The sequence below is a fragment of the Pipistrellus hanaki genome (assembly GCF_964339955.1).
Source record: "Pipistrellus hanaki genome assembly, chromosome: 3".
Taxonomy (NCBI): domain Eukaryota; kingdom Metazoa; phylum Chordata; class Mammalia; order Chiroptera; family Vespertilionidae; genus Pipistrellus; species Pipistrellus hanaki.
The window spans coordinates 83,163,850-83,186,015 of NC_140505.1; the positions used below are offsets into that span (position 1 = coordinate 83,163,850).

The 22,166-nt window shown below is 36.9% G+C and overlaps 1 protein-coding gene across 12 annotated transcripts in view; it reads right to left on the minus strand.

Annotated features, from left to right (window-relative positions):
- The window catches only part of ZC3H13 (zinc finger CCCH-type containing 13), a 95,230-nt gene extending 73,064 nt beyond the window's left edge, over positions 1–22,166 (minus strand). For 5 of the 12 annotated variants that reach the window (XM_084879301.1, XM_084879304.1, XM_084879303.1 and 2 more), the window contains exons 1-4: positions 21,789–22,166; positions 17,306–17,431; positions 16,877–16,986; positions 12,580–12,691 (exon numbers count right to left, since the gene is read on the minus strand). In XM_084879301.1, coding sequence (XP_084735427.1) covers positions 12,580–12,691; positions 16,877–16,986; positions 17,306–17,422 — 339 coding nt within the window. In that variant the 5' untranslated portion in view covers positions 17,423–17,431; positions 21,789–22,166. The remainder of the gene's footprint in view (positions 1–12,579; positions 12,692–16,876; positions 16,987–17,305; positions 17,432–21,788) is intronic. The other 7 variants (XM_084879298.1, XM_084879297.1, XM_084879296.1 and 4 more) reach the window with 4 other exon arrangements.

Below are 22,166 nucleotides of genomic sequence, written 5' to 3' on the forward strand. Positions count from 1 at the left end.
ATTGTTTTTTTACAGAGAGGAAGGATAGAAAGTTAGAAACATTGATGAGAAGGAAACACCAATCAGCTGCCTCCTGCACACCTCCCACTGGGGATGTGCCCGCAACCAAGGTACATGCTCTTGACTGGAACCGATCCTGGGATCTTTCAGTCGCAGACCGACACTCTATCCACTGAGCAAAACCGGTTAGGGCAGCACTTAGCTTTTTATAGCCTGGGATAGAGTTAAATATAACATGAACTCAAATTTTTCTTTTTAATATCTCTGTATCTATGTATCCAATAATACAGCAGTAAAGAGCGGAAACCACGGAGATGGGGAGAGAACTAGACAGAAACATTCTACTAATAAGATAATTTAAAAAACAAAATTCTCAACTCTGGTTGAATGGCTCAGTTGGTTGGAGCTTAATCCCATACACCAAAAGGTGGTGGGTTAGGTCACGGTCAGGAAACATATCTGCATTGTGAATTTGATCTCTGGTTGGGGTGCATAAGGGAGGCACAGTCGACATTTCTTTCTCATGGCAATACTCCCCCCCCCTCTCTCCTCCCCTCTCTATAAAATCAGAAATATACAATATATCTTTGGAAGAATATTCAAAAACAAAATCTAGACCACATTCTGGAACATGAAACACTTACAAAAAAACAGAAATTATATACTATCTCCTTTCAGACAGACCACAATGGAATCAAACTAGAATTAGTAACAAGGTAATCCATAAATATATGAAGATTAAATAGTTCACTTCTAATTAACACGTGAATAAAAAAATTTTGAGAAATGTTTACATAGTTCATACTAAATGAAAATGAAATAAACCTTATCGAAATTTGTGGAATGCAGTGAAAGCAGTGCTTAGAAATTTATAACATTAAATGCATATTGTAGAACAGAAGATCTAAAATCAATAATCTAAGTTTCCACCTTAAGACAACTAGAAAAATAAGAGCAAACTAAATCTAAAGCAATCAGAATAAATAATAAAAATTACAGCAAAAATCTATGAAATAAAAAATGGGCAATTGACAGAGAAAAATCAATAAAGTCAAAACAATTGACAGAGAAAAAATCAATAAAGTCCAAAGTTTGTTTTTTTTAAAAAAAGATAAATAAAATCAATATGCCTACACCCAGGCTAAGAAAAAAATGAGAGAACGATAAGTTATCAATATTAGAAACAAAACAGAAAACATAACTATAGATCCCAAGAACAGTAAAAGAATACTATTAACAATACTATACCCTATACCCACAAATTTGATAGTGTAGATCATTGATTTTCAACCTGTGTGCTGCAAGAATTTTTTTTTTTTTTTTTTTTTGGTAAATATATTTTGTTGTTTTTTTTACAGAGAAGAAGGGAAAGGGATAGAAACATCAATGAGAGAGAAACATCAATCAGCTGCCTCCTGCACACCTCCTACTGGGGATGTGCCCGCAACCAAGGTACATGCCCTTTACTGGAATTGAACCTGGGACCCTTCAGTCGGCAGGCCAATGCTCTATTCCCTGAGCCAAACTGGCCAGGGCATGTAAGAATTTTTACAACTTGCAATATTTGCTAATAATCAGTGGTGGTGACCTCTTTCCTTTAGATTGTCAAATTTAAAAAATGACAACAGCTAACTCAACAGCTATCTAATCTTGAATCATAAATATACATCTTGTCAGTCCTGATGTATAATAAAATTATGTCTGATTGGTTAACTCTTGGTACAAGAATAGTACCAGTATTTATATACAACAATAGGCATATGATTTTTTTAAAGGTTACTTTGGAGCAAGAGTGACTACTATTATTTTTTCGTGTAAATCAATTAAAATTATACCTATTTTTTTTCAGTTCAACAAAAATATATATTGTTTGGTGTGCCACAGAATAGTCTCTGATATAGAAGAAAACACAATTTAATTACTGCATTTGAAAAGTTCTTCAGATTAAAAGTATCTAATGCCATAAAAATGTAATATATTATTTCATAAATGTTTCAAAATAGCCTATTAGTGTCAGCACAAGTACTGTAAATAGTGCTACAAATGAGTTGTCCATGATCATATGAGTCTAGTATAAAAAAGGGACCAAAAACCAATCTGTGTCCTCATTAAATCCTATTGACTCTACCTCAAATAAGTCTCTGACTGTGTTAAATTCAGTTTCATTTTAAGTCTGGTTCAAATACCTAGACCAGCTCTTTCTAATATAAATATAATGCAAACCACATGTGTACTTTTAAGACTTTCTTCTTGCTACATTTGAAAGAAAAAAAAAACAAAACAGGTAAAATTAAAATGTTGATAGCATATTTTATTTAACCCATTATATAAAAAATATTGTCATTATAATACATAATCAACATAAAACTAATTGAGATTTTTTACATACCAATTCTTTGAAATTCAGGATGTATTTTACACTTACAGCACATCTCAATTCAGACTATGTACATTTCAAGTATTCAATAGCTCTAATGCAAACCTGAGACCACTAGGAATTCTCAATACTGGCTGCATTATCAGAATCACTTAGTAAGTAAACTTACTAGTTCCAGGATCTGGATGTGAGTTGGTGAACAAGACAGATCTCTTCCGTCTTCAACTCACATTCATATGCTATAATTCATAATACCCTGGGCACAAAGTTTCATAGCAGTTCTTTAAACAAAGTAGTCCTTTAAAACTACTTTTACTGTGTTGGTTTTTTCCTCTTCCTGGACTCACTCCTTCCCTCCTTCATCTCATTTTATCTTTCACACCCAGTACAAAATGTCATTTTCCTCTGTAAAGGGCTCCCTGGTTCTCAACACAGTTATTTATACTTTCCATTTATTCATCTCTCTCTAACATGCCAGCACACTCTAGAATTACAATTTATTTCTCCACAAAATCAGGTGTTACCAACCTCATAACTCAGACACATTGGATTTGAGGTCAATGGCAGAGAAGGGGTAGAATTACATTTAATTTGTGAAATCACACACATACTATTTAACTATGTTCTTTTGTCTTTGCTATATTTGCCACTACTTAAACTAAATCTAATTTTCCCTTAGAAATTCATAATATGAAGATCAAGAATCACATGAACTGCAGTATAAATATATTACAGAAATGATCAGCAGCTGTTACCCTGTTATCACTCAAAATAATGAATATCCTAATACACTAGCTTATTAACAGTATATTTTCTTAGGTTTGGATAGCAAATTCCTTGAAAACTGACCATTCTAGAATCTTAGGACTCTATCCCTTAGGTGTGCATGAAGCTCAGTGCCTTTGAGAGCTTTCTCATCTAGGGAAGGCAAAAATCAGGCTTTAAAGTTCTTAATCAAATGCCAACCTTGCTGTTTACTCAGGTGGTATGATAAATATGTAAACTGTTATGATGCTAAGCATATAAATCTTTATGACCAACAATACACATAAACTTAGATACCTGTTAAGTACCTCTATTTCTACTGCTGATGTACATCTCCTATTAAAAAACCCCAAACCAATTTATATTAGAGAGAAAACTCAACTAGTGTTAAATAATTCATAAAGTGTTCAGAATATAATTTGAGATGTCTGTCCTTTACATTAACTATTATTATCCATGAGTAGTGTGCTAGAATCAGTTTGCACTGACATATACTAAGAGCCAGCTGTTAAAATTTTTGAAAATGTTTTAAAATTGATTTTAGAAAGAGAGGGCGAGGGCTAGAGATATAGAAAGATCAATGATGAGAGAGAATACTAGACCAGCTACCTCCTGCATGCCCCCCTCCTGAGGACTGAGCTCAAAACCCAGGTATATGGCCTTACTGGGAATCGAACAGGTGACTCTTAGTTAATGGGCTGACACTCAATCACTAAACCATACCGGCTAGGCCCAACTGCTAAATTTTAAGAACCGTACAAGTCATTGTTAAACCAAACTATGATTAAAAATTAAATAATATCAAGTAAAAATTAAACAAATAATATGACAAAACTCAAAACTCACTTCCTAAATATTCAGCACATTTTACTCTTGCGGTTAATTACACTTACTATATGTATATATGTATGTATATATGTACGTATGTATGTATGTTCGTATGTGAGAATAATATAGAATTATATTAAACAGTATCTTTTTCAAAGCTTTGTATTCAGTCACAATACTTTGGTAGTTTAAAACTGATCATGATAGGAGTATTTACACCAAAGAAATTGGCAAATCCTACAAAGCATAGCTTTCTTTTTTTCCTGAGTAACTATTAAACATTTACCAGCAAAAAACAAAATCCACTCATTATTCTGAATCAACAGGTTATTTCAAAATGCAATACATATGCTCAGCCCTACCCAGAAATTAAAATTCAGTAGAACAAGAATAGAGTATATATATATATATATATATATATATATATATATATATATATTTTTACATGTGAATTAAAAAAAAAAAGACCATCTCTCTTTCAAAAATTTTTTGATACACACCTCCACCTAAGAACAACTATTTGAGGTATCTAAAATAATATTATGAATCTACCATATTAGATTCTAAAGAGATACAGAAACTGCATTACTTTAAGTCCCCAAAAAACTCTTTGCAAACTATACATAAAACTGTGACACAGCTTTTTTTTTTTTTTTTTTTTAAATCAAGAATCAAAAAATAGCCATAGGAAAGCTTCTATAGGTTTTGAATTATTATACTAATTTGTAACTTTCATACAAAGACTATAATAAGGTAACTAGATATCCACATGCAAAAAATGAAGTTGGTTCCTTAGCTAATCCTAGAGTATTATGCAAATTGACAGAATCTCTAGTATACCTGCAAGCCACACTGACCAGCCAATCAGGAGTGAGTATGCAAATTAACCCAACCAAGATGGCTGTAGCCATAGAGTGGGCAGGAGGCTTGGGTTTCCCTGGCAATGGAGGAAGGCAAGCATCCTGCGCACCCTGGCTGGCCCAGGCCTCCGTTGAAGGCTACAAAGTATCACTTAAAGAATTTTTATATATAGAAGATAAATAAATCCCAACAAAAATGGCTGCAGCCATGGAGCGAGCAGGAGGCTTGGGTTTCTCTGGTGATGGAGGAAGTCAAGTTCCTGGCCTCCTCTGAAGGCTACAAAGTTTCAATAATAGAAGATAAATAAACCCAAACAAAAGTGACGGCAGCTATGGAGATGGAGAGAGCAGGAGGCTTGAGTTGCCCCCAGCAATGGAGGAAGCCAAGCTTCTACAACCCTAGCCTGCCTTTGTCTCCACTTAAGGCTACAAAGTTTCAATTATAGAAGATAAATAAATCTCAACAGAAATGGCTGCGGCCACAGAACAAGCAGGAGGCTTGGCTCTGCTCTAGGCTACAAAGTTTCAATTGTAGAAGATAAATAAATCCCAGATACTGGGGCCTCTGCTTGGGTCGCCGGGGGCTGTGGCCAGCCCGCAAACCACCACAGGCCCCTCACTGAGGCCACCCCATGCCCCAATCTGGGACTACCTTCAGGGAAAATCAGCAGCCCCCCACCCATGCACCAGGCCTCTATCCTATCAAATAAAAGAATAATATGCAAATTGACCATCACTCCAACACACAAGATGGTTGCCATGTGGTCAAAGATGGTTGCCCCCATGTGGACACAAGATGGCAACCACAATATGGCCAGCAGGGGAGGGCAGTTGAGAGGGACCAGGCCTACAAGGGAGGGCAGTTGAAGGTGGTCAACTCTGCAGTGGAGAGCAGTTAGGGGTGACCAGGCCGGCAGAGCAGGGAAGTTGGGGGAAAACAGGCTTGCAGGGGAGCAGTTAGACATCAATCAGGCTGGCATGGGAGTGGTTAGGGGGTGATCAGGCTGGCAGGCAGAAGTGGTTAGGAGCAATCAGGAAGGCAGGCAGGCAGGCGAGCAGTTGGGAGCCAGCAGTCCTTGATTGTGAGAGAGATATCTGACTGTCCATATGCAAATTAACCCAACCAAGATGGCTGCAGCCACAGAGCAAATAGTTGGACATCCCTCGAAGGATCCCAGATTGGAAAGGGTGCAGGCTGGGCTGAGGGGCAACCGCACCCACACCGCCCTGTGGACAAATTTTGTGCACTAGGCCTCTAGTATTATAAATAATGAGTAATGCAAAATAGATAAAAGATTCAAATGTAAAAGCTAAAGCTCTAATATTCTTTGAAGAAAACAGGCATTAATCTTTGTGTCCTTATATTAGACAATTGTTTCTTAAACATCAAACATTTAAATAAATTGGATTTTGAGAGACCATGCCATCTTGAGAAACAAAGCCGCTTGAGACTAGGATCCTGGCCTCAGCAACACTCAGCCTGGTCACAAATCAGGACCCTGCAGCCACTGGGAACAGCGACCTGCAACCACAGCTGCAGACGCACAGACCTCAAGAATCCAGACATCCTGGTGGCAAATTTCTGTGAATCACAGAGCCTATCTCCCCTGCCCACAGGCTCACAGGCAGCGCCATAGTAGCTTATTGACCCATCCCTCTCACGGGCCGCAGTGCCATTGAGCCTGGGAAAGTGTGGACACTGGGAATCTGATCCCCACAATGCAATCAGGCAACCAAACCCAAGACCCACGCAAGGCAGCAGTGCCACCTGACTTCTAGCAGGTGTACATGCAAGTCTGTTTGCTGCAGCACAGGAACTGACCTCCTGCTGACACAGTGCTACTGTGCAACCCAGTCCCCCAAGCTGACTAGTACCTTGATTCTCCAGATAGGAGGCAGCACTGAGCACTACTGACTTGACTCTGTTTCTTATTACATGCACTTGGGACCCCTGACTCCCAGTGCATTCACAATAAGAGCCAGCAAATCTAATTCTTGGTGCATGTGCACACAGGGACCCTGATTCTCAGTGAGAGGTCACATGAAGCAACAGAGATGCAGATACTTGACTCTTAGTGCAGACACGGGGCTGTGACTCCTGGCATGCACTAGGAAACTCTGATTTTTGGCACACACCAACAGGGTCTTTCTTTCAGCGTGGTGCAAGCAGGTCCCTGATTCTAGGTGTGCACACAAGACCACACTGAGCACTGGTAACACTGATGAGCCTAGTTCCCACCAATCCACAGCAGCCACACTTCTTCGTGTCAGAGCATTTTAGTGAAACTCGGGTGGTGCAAAGCTCCCACTGCACACAGCCCATGTCCATGCAACTCTATGTTTGCACCTTCTGGTGATAGTCAGAATGGGGAGACGACACAATCCCCTGAGGAAAGAAAATGAGGAGTTGCCAAGGAAAGAAATTAGTGAAATTGAAGCATGCAACATGACAGAAAAAGAAATCAGAGTAATGGTTGTACCAATTCATATACCGGATGGATGAGAAAATCAACAACTTATGCAAAAATCAGGAATAATGAAAAATGATATAGCTACAATTAAAAACACAAAGGAAGATTTCAACAGTAGACTAGAAGCAGCAGAGGACTGATTTAGTGAGTTAGAAGATAAGGCAGAGAAACAAGCTCAATCTGAACAGCACTTGGAGAAAAATATTAAAAAGCAGGAGGAAAGCTTAAGGGAGCTTTGGGACAACAGGAATCGAAATAACATACATATAATAGAGCCGCCAGAAGGACAAGAAGAGCAGCAAGGATTAGAAAACCTACTTGAAGAAATAATAACAGAAAACTTCCCAGATATAGGGAAGAAAAAAGTTGCACAAGTAGAGTCTCAAGCAAGATGAATCCCAAAAGACCCACACCAAGACATGTCATAATTACAATGGCAGATGTTCAAGACAAAGGAGAATCTTAAAGGCTGCAGGATCCCCCATCAAATTATCAAATGATTTCTCAACAGAAACACATCAAGCTAGAAGGGAATGGAAGGAGGTATACAAAGTGTTGCAAAGCAAAGTACGGAATCCAAGAATACTCTATCCAGCAAGACTATCAATCAAAATTGAAGGGGAAATCGAGAGCTTCGCAGACAAAAAAGGCTAAGGAAGTTTATCACTACCAAATCAGCAACGCAAGAAATGCTAAAGGGAATGCTGTAAAAAGAAATAAAAAGGTAAGAAGGTAAACAGGCACAAAAATAGAAATGACTACAAATAAGTACCTTTCAACAATAACTTTACACATAAATTGACTAAATGCTCCAATCAAAAGACATCAAGTGGCCGAATGGATAAAAAAACACGACTCATTTATATGCTGTCTACAAGAGACCCACCTCAGCAAAAAGGATTCACAAAGACAAAGTGAAGGGATGGAAAATATCTTTCAGGCAAATGGAAATGAAAAAAAAGTTGGGGTAGCAATACTTATATCTGACAAAATAGACCTCAAAGTGAAGGCCATAACAGGAGATAAGGAAGGCCACTTCATAATACTAAAGGGATCTATACAACAAGAGGATATAACCCTGATAAACATATATGCACTCAATGCAGGAACACCCAAATACATAAAAAAATTTCATGGAAGATATCAAGGGAAATATTGACAATAATACAGTCATAGTAGGGACTTTAATACACTACTGACATCATTGGATAAATCCTCTAGACAAAAAATCAGCAAAGAAACAGCAATCCTAAATGACTCACTAGATCAAATGGACTTAAATTGACATCTTCAGAACATTTCACTGCAAAGCTGTGGAATATACATTCTTCTCAAGTGCACATGGAACATAGACCACATACTGGGTGACAAGCAAAGACTCCCCAAATTCAAGAAGATTGAAATCATACCAAGCATCTTTTCATACCACAATGGCATAATATTAGAAATAAACTAAAATAAGAACAACCCCAAAAATTCCCAACACTTGGAAGCTGAAAAGCATGCTATTAAACAATGATTGGGTTACCAATGAGATCAAAGAAGAAATTAAAAACATCCTGGAAACAAAAGACAATAAAAACAAAACAATCCAAAATCTATGGGACACAATGAAAGCAGTCCCAAGTAGGAAGTTCATAGCCCTAGAGGCTTACCTAAAAAAACACAGAAGAAAAAATGGTAGTAAATCATCTAACTTTACAACTCAAAGAATTAGAAAGAGAGCAACAAGAAAAGCCCAGAGTGAGCAGATGGAAGGAGATAATAAAGGTCAGAGCAGAAATAAATCACATAAGAGACCAAAAAAACAAAACAAAACAAAAAAATACAATACAAAAGATCAATGAAACCAAGAGCTGGTTCTTTGAAAGGATAAACAAGCCAGGCTCACCAAGAAGCAAAGATAGAGGACCCAAATAAGCAAAATCAGAAATGAAAAGAGGCTAAATAACAACAGACCCCACAGAAATACAAAGGATTGTTTAAAAAAATACTATGAACAACTCTACTCCAATAATCTAGACAACCTGGAGGAAATGGACATATTTCTAGAAAAATACAACATTCCAAAACTCAATCAGGAAGATACTAAAAATCTCAGTAATCCAATAACTAAGGAGGAGATTGAAGCATTCATCAAAAAGCTCCCAGCATTCAAGAGTCCAGGGCCAGACGGCTTCATAGGGGAGTTATACCAAACATTCAAGGAAGAACTAAAACCTATCCTCCTCACACTATTCAAAAAAATTCAAGAGGAAGGAACATTTCCAAGCTCATTCTATGAAGCCAGCATCACCCTAATACCAAAACCAGATAAAGACAACACAGTGAAAGAATTATAGGCCAATATCCTTTATGAACATAGATGCCAAAATCCTTAAAAAAAATTCTAGCAAATCGGATCCAGCAGTACATCAGAAAGATCATACACCATGACCAAGTAGGATTTATCCCAGGGATATAATATCCCCAATCAATAAACGTGATACATCACATAAACAAACTGAAAGACAAAAATCACACAGTCATATCAATCGGCGCAGAAAAAACATTTGACAAAATCCAAACCCTTTCTTTTTTCTTTTTAAATATATTTTAATGATTTTTTTACAGAGAGAAAGAGACGGATAGAGAGTTAGAAACATCAATGACAGAGAATCATCGATCAGCTGCCTCTTGCACATCCCCTTCTGGGGATGTGCCCGCAACCAAGGTACATGCTCTTGACCGGAATTTAACCTAGGACCTTTCAGTCCGCAGGCCGACGCTCTATCCACTGAGCCAAACCGATTTCGGCCCAAACCCTTTCTTGATAAAAACTCTCAGCAAGGTAGGAATAGAAGGATCATACCTCAACATAATAAAAGCTATATATGACAAACCCACAGTCAACATCATACTCAATGGGCAAAAACTAAAACCATTTCCTCTAAGAACAGGAAAAATACAGGGATGTCCACCCTCACCACTCCTGCTCAACATAGTACTAGCCACTTGAATCAGTCAAGAAGAAGAAATAAAAGCCATTCAAATTGGAAAAGAAGAAGTAAAACTGTCCTTATTTGCAGAGGACTTGATACTCTATAGAGAAAACCCTAAAGAATCCATAAAAATTATTAGACTTAATAAATGAATTCGGCAATGTAGCAGGATACAAAATTAATGCCAAGAAATCTATGGCATTACTTTACACCAATAGTGAACTTACAGAAAGACTAAAAAAGCAATCCCAATTACCATCACACCGAAAAAGTTAACTAAGGAGGTAAACTAATTAGGAATAAACTAACTAAGGAGGTAAAAGACCTACATGCAGAAAAACTACAGGATAGTGAAAAAAGAGATAGGGGAAGACATAAACAGATGGAAGAACAAACCATGTTCACAGATTGGTAGAATCAACATCATCAAAATGTCTATACTACCCAAAGCAATCTACAGATTCAATGCAACCCCCCCCCCCCCCCCAATTAAAATACCAATGGCATATTTCACAGACCTAGAAAGAAATCTCCAAAAATTTATTTGGAATAAAAAAAAGAGCCGAAACCGGATTGGCTTAGTGGTTAGAGAGTCGGCCTGTGGACTGAAAGGTCCCAGGTTCTATTCTAGTCAAGGGTATGTACCTTGGTTGCAGGCACATCCCTAGTAGAGGGTGTGCAAGAGACAGCTGATCGATGATTCTCTCTCACTGATGTTTCTAACTCTCTATCCCTCACATGATCTCACTCTTTTATGGAATATACTGAACAACATAAACTGATGAACAAAAACAGATCCAGACAGAGAAGCAGCAATCAGACTGTCAAACCTCAGAGGGAAGGTAGGGGAGGGTGGGGGTAAGGAGGAGAGATCAACCAAAGAACTTGTATGCATGCATACAGGCCCAACCAATGGATACAGGCAACAGGGGGAGGGGATGAGGGCATGAGTGTGTGTGTGGGAGGGCGTTGGGGGAATAATGGGGGATTAAGACACATAAGTAATGCCTTAATCCATAAAGAAATTAAAGATGGAAAAAAATTAAATTGTATTTCACTAAATTAAAAACATTTGTGCTTTAAAGGATACCATCAAGAACATGAAGACAACCCACAGTATAAAGGAAATTTTTGCAAATCATATATATAAAAAACTTATATCCAAAATAGAGAAGTTATAAATCAATAATAGACAATTCAATTTTAAAAAATGGGTAAAAGATCTAAATAGACATTTCTCTGAACAAGATATACAAATGGCCAATAAGCCCATGAAAAGGTGATCAACATTATTTAGCCACCAGGAAATCAAAACTACAATGAGATTACCACTTCACACCCACTTAAGATAGTTATAATCAAAAAGTTAGATAATAACAACTGTTGGCAGGATGTGGAGAATTGGAAACATTGTACACTGTTGGCAAGAATGAAAAATAGTACAGTTGCTTTGAAAAATGATCTAGCAATAACTCCAAAGGTAAAGGTTTAAGCCATGACATGCAATTCTACTTCTAGATATAAACCTAAGAGAAATGAAAAATATGTCTAGTCAAAAACTTGTTTCTTTTGGAAGTAATGAAAATGTTCTAAAATTAACGGTGGTGACGGTTGCATGACTGTGAATATACAAAAAAATCGCAAAAGTGTATACTTAAAATGGGTGAATTATACAGTATTCGAATTCTAACTCAATAAATGTTACATTTCTGGAAGGGGGGTGGGGACGACGGACTCTGGAAAAGACTTCCATTCCCAACAAACTCATGTGTCCTTTTATCCAATAAACTCCATTATAAATTATGCTTCTCTTTAGCTTAAATGCCAGGAATTCATCACCAAATTTTGTGGTCACATGTCCTTTACCTAAGTTTTCTAGTTCAGTTTCTGTTACCAATATGCCTTACTTTAATTGTTTTAATTTAAGTGTTTTATTTTAAGCTGCTTCATTCTTGGAAGCAGGCAGAATATGATGGTTGGTTTAAACTCTGAAAACTCAAGAATATGTTTAGATATTCATGACTCCTTCACCAAGGTAAAGAAACCTTAAGAAGCTCAGCTTAAGCTCTACCAATGAATTTCTTTACCTTAACTGCCACCAAGAAGTGAAACAATCAGAATTATGAATTTTGCCAGAGGACTACTTTTTTCTTCTAAATTACATTATCTATACAGAACATTATAATGCAATAGTATACACTTACCATATATTTACCACACAAGATAATATTTAAAATAGGGCATAAATAACAGGTCACTACTGAAATTTAACTTTACTTTGGGAAATTTATTCCTACCCTAACAGGTGAGGATGAGTCCTCTATATTTCGTTTCTGGGACTCAGTGTCCATATCTTGGCGCTTGTTCTTCATTCTTTCTCTCAGATCCCCTGTAGGTCTTTCTGGTGACCTTTAAAAACAAAACAAAAAACAGCAAAAATCTATATTTATACGTCATTTTATGAGAATATATTTGCACAAATAAACTCACAAATGTCAATATAATTTTTCTAACTGCCCATGGCTCCTAAATTTCAGGAAAAAAAATAATTTGTTTCAGTTTAATATTAACATAAAAAATATGAGCATCACTTAACAAATTTTCTCCCAATCAAAATGTATAGCTTAAGATTCCATGGGGTGGCAGGTACTGGTAACATGAATAAGAAACTATGTCTGAGCTGAGAAAAAAACAATTAGTAATTAACAATTTAATCACATAAAAATACAAGGTGTAACAAAAGTTTACAGTTGTTCATATGGAAAATACAATAACTAATAAATAATAAAACAAGAGTAAACTCTGTGTTTTGAATACTCACAACAATAAATCTACTTTTGCCCCACCCTGTATTAGTTTTATTTGAAAACAAAAGTAGGAAGATAGTTTTAATCCATGACATTGCAAAATTAATCTAAAAGCAACAGTATAATCTACACATGTATTTAGTTGGATACAACATCAACAACTGAGAAAATACTTTATGCCTCTTAAGAATCAAAGTTAAATAGCAAAGTTTTGTATAATTCTTATAACTTTTCTTAAATTTAAAATGATTTTATAATAAAAATAAAGGATTCATAGCAATATTTTGAACCAGGATTTTATATTCTGCTCTAGATTAAAAAAAAAAAATACACATATTTATATTCAACAGTGGTAATGTTTTATAATTTAGAGGCCCAGTGCATGAAATTCATGCAAGCGGGGGAGGGGGGAGAGAGGTGTCCCTTGGTTCAGCCTGCACCCTCTCCAATCTGGGACCCCTCAAGGGATGTCTGACTGCCTGTTTAGGCCGACTCCACCAGGATCAGGCCTAAACAGGCAGTCAGATATCCCTCTCACAATCAAGGACTGCTGGCTCTCAACTGCTCGCCTACCTGCCTTCCTGATTGCCCCTAACCACTTCTGCCTGCCAGCCTGATCACCCTCTAACCATTCCCCTGCCAGCATGATTGATGTCTAATTGCTCCCCTGCCAGCCTATTTTCCCCCAACTTCCCTCCTCTGCAGGCTTGATTGCCCTCAACTGCCCTCCTTTTCAGGCCTGGTCCCTCCCAACTGCCCTTCCCTGCTGGCCTGATGCCCATACTGCCCTCCCTTGCAGACCTGGTCCCTTCCAACTGCCCTCCCCTGCTGGCTATCGTGTGGTGGCTATCTTGTATCTATATGGGGGAAGGATCTTTGACCACATGGGGGTAAACCATCTTGTGTGTTGGAGTGATGGTCAATCTGCATATTACTCTTTTTTTTTTTTTAGATAGGATTAGATAAAATAGAGGCTGGGTGCATGGGTGGGGCCAGCTGGTTTTCCCTGAAGATTGTCCCAGGCAGTCTGGGCGAGGGGCCTGTGGTGGTTTGCAGGCTGGCCATGCCCCCCCAGCTGTCCAAGCAGGATTTATTTATCTTCCACAACTGAAACTTTGTAGCCTGGAGCGGAGTCTTGGGCCGGCCAGGGTGTGCAGAAAGCTTGACTTTCTCCATTGCCAGGGAAACCCAAGCCTCCCTCCTGCTCTCTGTGGCCACAGCCATTTTGGTTGGGTTAATTTGCATACTCGCTCCTGATTGGCTTGTGGGTGTAGCAGAGTGATGGTTAATTTGCATATTACTCTTTTATTATATAGGATTGAAAATTTGATAAATGGCTGTTCAATTATTTCACACCACTATTAAATAAGAACAACAAAACAGAGATAGAAAATATACTGCCTTGAAAGATTACCAGAACATCTTAAAAAAGGCAATATAAGTTAAAGAATATGTCCCTCTTCAGCCATCAAAAATATTATACATAATATTTTCAAATGATAACTACAAATCACATAAATATTCACATCTATTTCAAGTAACAGTTGATAACCATATCAATTCCTTTAATGTATCAATCATTGCTACAGATCACATAGTGAATTAGCAATTTGTTAATTCACTTTAAAGGATCGAATTAACATTTACATGTTTATTTTATAGATCTATATTAAATGTTTTAACAGCTAAAGCTGAACTTAAAAATGTAACTCCTTAGATCTAACCAGTTTGGCTCAGTGGAAAGAGCATTGGCCTGCAGACTGAAGGGTCCCAGGTTTTACTCCAGTCAAGGGCACATGTGCAGCTTGCAGGCTCGACCCCCAGTAGGGGGCATGCGGGAGGCAGCCAATCAATGGTTATCTCTCATCATTGATGTTTCTATTTCTCCCTCTCCCTTCTTCTCTAAGATCAATAAAAAAACATGAAAAAAATGGAATTCGTATTATAAACCAGTGCATAAACCTTTTAAATTATAATTATGATATACATGTAAATTTTTGTCTTAGTTTTCTGTATATAATTTATTTAAACCTGTTTCTATCCTAAAAAGCATCTAACAGAGTACTCTATATACAATGAATGCTCAATAAATGACTTAAATGTTTTTTGACTAAATAAGCATATCTGAAATACATTGCTTTTCTTTCCTTCTTTGAATTGCATTTTGACTATCTTTCTTCCCTACAAAAAAAAGGTAAATTACACAAATATAAGAGAAGTTATGAGATATAAGAAAAAATACACGAAAGAGCAAAATTATAACAAAAATTCTTTATGCTAAATCTAGTATGATAGTACTTTTTTCTATTTTAAACAAATTTCTTTGCCATTTCCCCCAAATCTGTCTCCTGTATAAAAATTCTGACTCAGTTAATAATAAATTTAAAGATGAATTAAAGCATTATTAAAAGTGTATTAATAATACAAACAAAACATTAATATTACTGAAATTGTTTACCAAGTATGTGTTTATACAGGTAATTAAAATTAAGACTAATCCCCCTTCATTAAGAGAAAAGACAAATGACAATTTAAACACAAATAAGACAATATTCAGCATCACAAGTAAACAAAAATATGCAACATTTGAAAGTTTGAATTTTAAATTCAATTAAACATGAGCCCTAGCTGGTTTGGCTCAGTGGATAGAGTGTCAGCCTGTGGAGTTTGATTTCGGTCAAGGGCACATTCCCGGACTGTGGGCTCGATCCCCAGTAGGGGCCGTGCAGGAGGCAGCCAATCAATGATTCTTATCACTGATATTTTTCTCTCTCTTCCTCTCTGAAATCAATAAAATATATTAAATTCAATTAAACTTTAAAACCTATACACACACACAAAATCTCCAAATCCTAATGTTCAATTTTTATACTATTCCTATAGCCAAAACAATCAGTATATCCAATTTTAAAACTAGATAAATTATTTCTTTACCAATCAAGTTTAAACTTTTTGTGGCAATCTTTACATAAGCTACATCTTTAAACACCAACCATAATAAAAACATCATAAGTGAACCAAAAGAAAAATAAAAGGTCTTTATTAGGAAAGATTAATTTAGTTCTGCCTTTATTAAAGGCATATGATGTCCAAAATAGCTCCATTTCTCATATACCCGTATTTTCCGGCGTATAAGATGACTTTTGAAACAAAAAAAGTCAACCGAAAATCGAGGGCAAAAGACCAAAATTGCACAAAAATTACCTGCAGATCTTGACGGCAAAGTAAGTCTTTTCTTTGAAGTAGGGGGTAGTCTTATACAGCGAATATAGGCCTAAACCTATGTTTTAACTGTAAAATTAGGGGGTCGTCTTATACGCCAGAAAATACGGTACATGTTTCATTTATTATACATTAATATACTGCAATAAGGATTTGGCAAATGCATTTCACCTTCAGAGTTTGCATTAGATTGTCTTTTCTCATTAAGATTCAAATTTAGAATATCTTAAAAAGCTAAAATTATATCCTATTTAAACTGCAATAAAATTCTGTCTTAGCAGCAGTTTAATATATAATTGGGAGGTGTAAATAAGTCAAACATAAACCATAAAAAGGATCTATTGTCAAAACAAGTAAATATTGAACAAAAAAGTTAACTTTAAAACAAACGTTTTATTAACCTTGAATTTAAAACTAAAAAGATTTTATTTTTTATTACATATCAACAAGACTACTACCAAGATAAAAAATCTCACCAAATATATAGTTTTATTTCAGATTTTTATAGTAAACTATAAAAGCCATCTTCTAATTGTATATGAACAATTCAAAGTTCTCAATTTACCTTCTGTAATTGCTGCTATAAGCTTTCCCACGGGGTGAAAGGCCATGTACGAATCTACATGTGTTTCCATAGAGGCAGTTGCCAGTCTTCAGCCAGTTACGGCACTGTGTCTAAGAGACAGATATTACTATGTAAATTTCAGATTTCTTTCTGGACAAAAGATGCTAGTGGAGAATTAAAACAAATGCTATCAAAATTGCAGCTAACCTGGGATATACATCACTCCCCAAATAAAACATCAGAGAAAAAAAGAACCACCCACAAACCCTATCACCCTTTTCAAGTCTTTTAATGAAACATTTTAAAAAATGTACTGAACCAACATATCTACAACCAGTTCACCTTTATGATACAATTTGGTATTTCAAAAAAAAAAAAAAAAAAAAAGGATTGCAAGAGAACCCCTGAGACTGTACAAGTAACACTCACCTCTGCCGTACTGCCAGTGCTGGGTCCAAGCCTCTCAAAGACACTGGGTCTTCGGGATGTGCTTTCAGATATGGTCTTTGTGTTTTCCACTGTGACTTTCCTTCTAATTTTTGACATTTTGTACTACTTTAACAAAGAGAGAGAGAGAGAGAGAGAGAGAGAGAGAGAGAGAGAGAGAGAGAGAGAGAGAGAGACTAAACAGTAAAATTCTTCAATTTAAAATAACTGAGCACACAGCACATAACTTGCAAGTAGATAAAACTGTAGATTAACACTGTAAAAGTATAAGGGATTTTTCTCAGGACAAAAATAAAGGAATAGGAGGTCACAAGTAAATATAGGTATACAGAAGTTATCTTCTAAGACACAGGTCAGGGCACATGCCCAGGTTTCAGGCTTGATCACCAGTGGGGGGCGTGCAAGAGGCAGCTGACCAATGATATTTGGTCTCATCATTGATATTTCTCTCTCTCTCTCTCCCCCTCTCCTTTCCTCTTTGTTTTCCAAGTAAAAAACGATACAGTAAACCCTTCATAATGTAGTCAGTATTATAAGACAATCTTTGATTTAACTTTTGTTGAGCTTATTTATTCTCAGTCCACATGTGAATTTACAAAGGAAAAGTTGGTAAAATTTCAAATGCCCATTTGTTTTACTAAACAAAAAAAAAAACTAAAGCCAATGAGTGGAGATGATGATGAGGTAGAAAATGTAGAGCTTTTTTAATTGAGAAAACCTCTATTTAATAATTTAAAAATGAGCAGAATTTGAAAAGTAAATATGTAACAAAACATATAGGAAAAGTTAGAACAAAAACATTTTAAAGTTCCATTTGTTACTATAAATATTAACATATAGGTTACATTGTAATGCTCACTAATTTTAAAAACATTTGTTAATAAAATCAAATGAGTTTTAAAAGTTCCATATTACCTATTATTTGTTATGTGGAATGTGGAAAAGGGGCACCCATCCCACCACATTGTCTCTAAGAAAACCAACCCCAACCTTACAATTTTTCCTCTCTACTATCAATTGAAATGGTTAATTCTGTCCTCAAAATGCCATTCCCAACATGCCCTCATTCCCAATACACCCTCCTCAAGAGTCAATGGTAGTGTTTTCCACAGTTGGGGCAACAGCTGTTTATTATTATAGTTGTGACACTGGTCATCTGTCAGCTTCTTTCTTGTTTTGCTGAGGGCTCCAGGTATTAACTCTGGTTTCTCTTCTTGCTCTGTAACCTGTGGGTTGGATCAGCACTGTTTTCCTTCCCTGTATAGTCTCACAGCTTCTCTTCAATTCCAGATCCCTAATATAAGCTTAAAAGATTTCAACGGGTTTGGACTGCTATGTCAAAGACTATCAAGTGAGAACATCTCCTTGTATTCTTGCCTCTAAAAAAGTTCCTTCACACAGAGACAAAGTTGCTTTTACAGGTGACATAAGAACTTCTCAAGGTTCACCTAAATAATGCTTATCCCAGGAAGTTTACTTCTAGCTACTGTTGAGTCTACCAACTTAAGGAAGAACAGCAATGAAGAAAAGGACTCTCTTTTCTCAAGAGAGTCCAACAGTGTCAGACCTTGCCCCAATGAGTTTGAGTACCAGGTCTAGGTTACAGGAAGACCCTAACTAAAAAAAAATAATAAAAAATAATAATAATAATAAATCTGAAGCAAAAGGGAAAAAGTAGGAACTAGAGTTTTCTAAATGAAAGAAAGAGGAATTCTTCTGATCATCTATCTACGGTAAGAACTTTCATCGGTAATCAAGTTATCTAAATATTACTGAAGCATTCATGATTTTGCATAGATAAATGCTTTATGCTTGCAAAGAATACAAAAAATACTTTATGTCCTACTTATCTAAATATGCACACATAATCTAAAGTACAATAGAAAAGCATTTACTCATTTATAGTAATTAATAAATTTAAAGTGTTACCAACTAATGTGACTTAATTAGAAATTTCAATCTAAAAATTTGGGCTTACAAAGGAAGGTAAATATCGCAACAGAATAAAATGCAAATTTGACTGGGGAAGAGGGACTTTTCAATTACTATCTACAGAGGCTTCAATAACAAGTAAATGTTTCAGAGTAAATGAGAAAAATTAGAAACAATAATTTTTAAAAAATGCAAATATTGAAGTCTTCCCTAGCTCAGAGTCTTTGAAGGTTTTCTTTCTAGTTTTCTTTTCAAGTTTTTCTTTAGTTTTCTTTGCCACCACATTTTACACTATGTCTTTCCCAAACAGCAGCATTATTAAAACCAAAGTGACACTGGTGAGTCTACTGTTTTAGTATTTTCTTATTTTTCCTCTTCATTTTCAGAGTTAATGAAAGACCAGAGGTTATTATATTTTTTTAATTGAAAAAGAAAAATAGGGGATAAAGTTTGAATCAAGACACAATAAAACACAGTCTCAATAAATGGAACTGTCCGCCCCCTCAAAAAACATACAAACATCATAATGTCTGTAATTCATGCTATAAATTTGACTGAGAAAGAAAAAACATATAGCAGCCTCTTTGTAAACAATTATTTCTGAGGTCTAAACCATGTATCAGCTCTAGTATGCTCTCTCCAATCCTTAACCACAACTTTTTGAGGTCTCATCTTCCAGTAGCAAAAATGAAAGCATTATCTGATGAGCAGCAGCATAATATTAGTAAATCGTCAAACAATTGAAGACTACATAAATGTATTAATTGGTAGTAGAATAAATCCCTACCCACTGCAGTTCTAAAATAAAAAGGGTTATGTTAAATATTAGGTCTCTTCATATTTATATTTTATATTTTTGAAAGAAAAATTTAGGTTTATTTGATGCATAGTCTGGGAGAATTTTTTAAAAAGAACTTTCTAAAACAATCTTGCACATCACTTATATGTAAACAGACTAAAACAATTCCAAACTGAATTGTGAACTGAAGTGACCAAGCTAACCTGACAAGTATGAACATGCTGCACTGTGCAGAAAAAATAATTTGTTAAAAATACTATGCACAGAAAAATCCCATGCTGGTAACCAAAGAGAAGTAAACAGAACTGCAAAAGACAAACTAAAAAAAAAAAAAAAGAAGAAGAAGAAGAAGAAGAAGAAGAAGAAGAAGAAGAAGAAGACACTATATATCAACACAAGTTAGCATTTCAATTGCTATAAAATATCTGCTGAAACATACTAACTACATGACAAAGAGAGAGGTTTGAGGAGATGGGGAAACCAATGAGCACTGAACACCATTTCTTCAAATACGTAAATAGAATGCATTTTATAATACAAATTAACACTGATAATTTGTACGAGTTAAAATAACATCTGCCCGAAGGATGAATCTGCATATCTTAAAATATGCAATCAATGTTCATTTCAAATCACCAATAATTAGGAAGCCAGTAAAAGTCATGTATTTGATAAAACTGGATCCTACCATGTTCAGTCTTAGTTTTACCTTGGAACTATTTTTACAGAACAATTTGTTAAGTACCTGCATCAACATTCAGTATATTGTTGAAATTGTCATGTTACAATCTAAGTATTTCATTAAGAAACGAAATTATTTGAAAATCTACAGATTTTGTTCACAAAACTCTCCAAAAACACTTTCGCTTAGGTACTAAAGACAGTAACTTCAAATATTACAGAACGAGACTAATTATGCCTGGATTGTACTGCATAAACATACTCAGATTTACTGCCAAGTATCATGAACTTTGAAAATTTGAGGTGTGAAGATCTTTTCTAAACTTTGTAAATTATTTTTTCACAAAACGGAAAACCTGAAGAGATTGCATATGCCCCTAATTTCCAAAGCAGTTCAAATTATCCGAAAACCTCGCAAAATAACTTAGTAGCTTGACAATCGACTCCACAGACAAGATCCTACCAATTCCATTTACTAGTAAGTAATAGCAACTCCGAATAATTCTGCAGCCACATGAATCATTTGTCACACATCAGATAATGCCAAACATCAGGCCCCTCCTCTCATTCTCCCCGGTTTCTCCGTATAGTTGCCAAACTACCAACTAGGGAATGAGAAGATGATAGTAGCACTCAACTCCGAGGCCCTAAGTCAGTATCAGTGCCAGGAAATAAGACCAAATGCAACCAAAAGTAAGATACTTGCCCCCAGTAAGTCTGAAATGCGTAAAAAAAGGGGGAGCTTCTAAATCTAAAACTATATTCCCGCAGCCTTTCACTGCATTCAAAAGCGAATACCACGCAAGGGTTCCCAAGCCCACCTCAGGTGCAGCCCTTTTCATCTGAGCCCACCTGCCCCCGCAGACAAACTCACCGGAATCAGAATGGGGGCGAGAAGGAGGCCTGAGCGCAGGAGCCTTTGCAGCACTAAGAGGAGGAGCTCAGAACCGCGGCGTGTCTCCAGCGGATAAGGAGTCTGCCCCCGGCCTTCCCACCCCGGGCCGCCCCGCGCCTTCCCCCACGCCCGCACCACAGCGCACCATTCAGGCTTACCTCCGCCCCGAGCTCCCTCCGCAAGCACAGCCGGGAGGCGTCGCCGCCGCCGCCGCCGCCGCCACCGCTCTGAGGAGCCGGGGATGCGACTCCCTGTCCCCGCGCCCGGCCCCGGGAGGACGACAACACGGAGGAGGGGCGCGCGCGGCTCCCGGGAACCGGCCCTCGGCAGGCGGGGGGCCTCGGGGGCGGCTGAGAAGCGGAACTCGCCGGCCGCTTCGCCAGTATCAAGCGAGACTGGGCCGTAGAGAGAAAAACACCAAAGACACGCTGGAAAGTAAGAAAAGCCAACGAAAACACTTCCAGGGAACCAGAAGGATCGCCTCAAAATGCCGCCGGAAGTCGAGGGTTGCCCTGTTCCTCTGTGGGCCTGGGCAG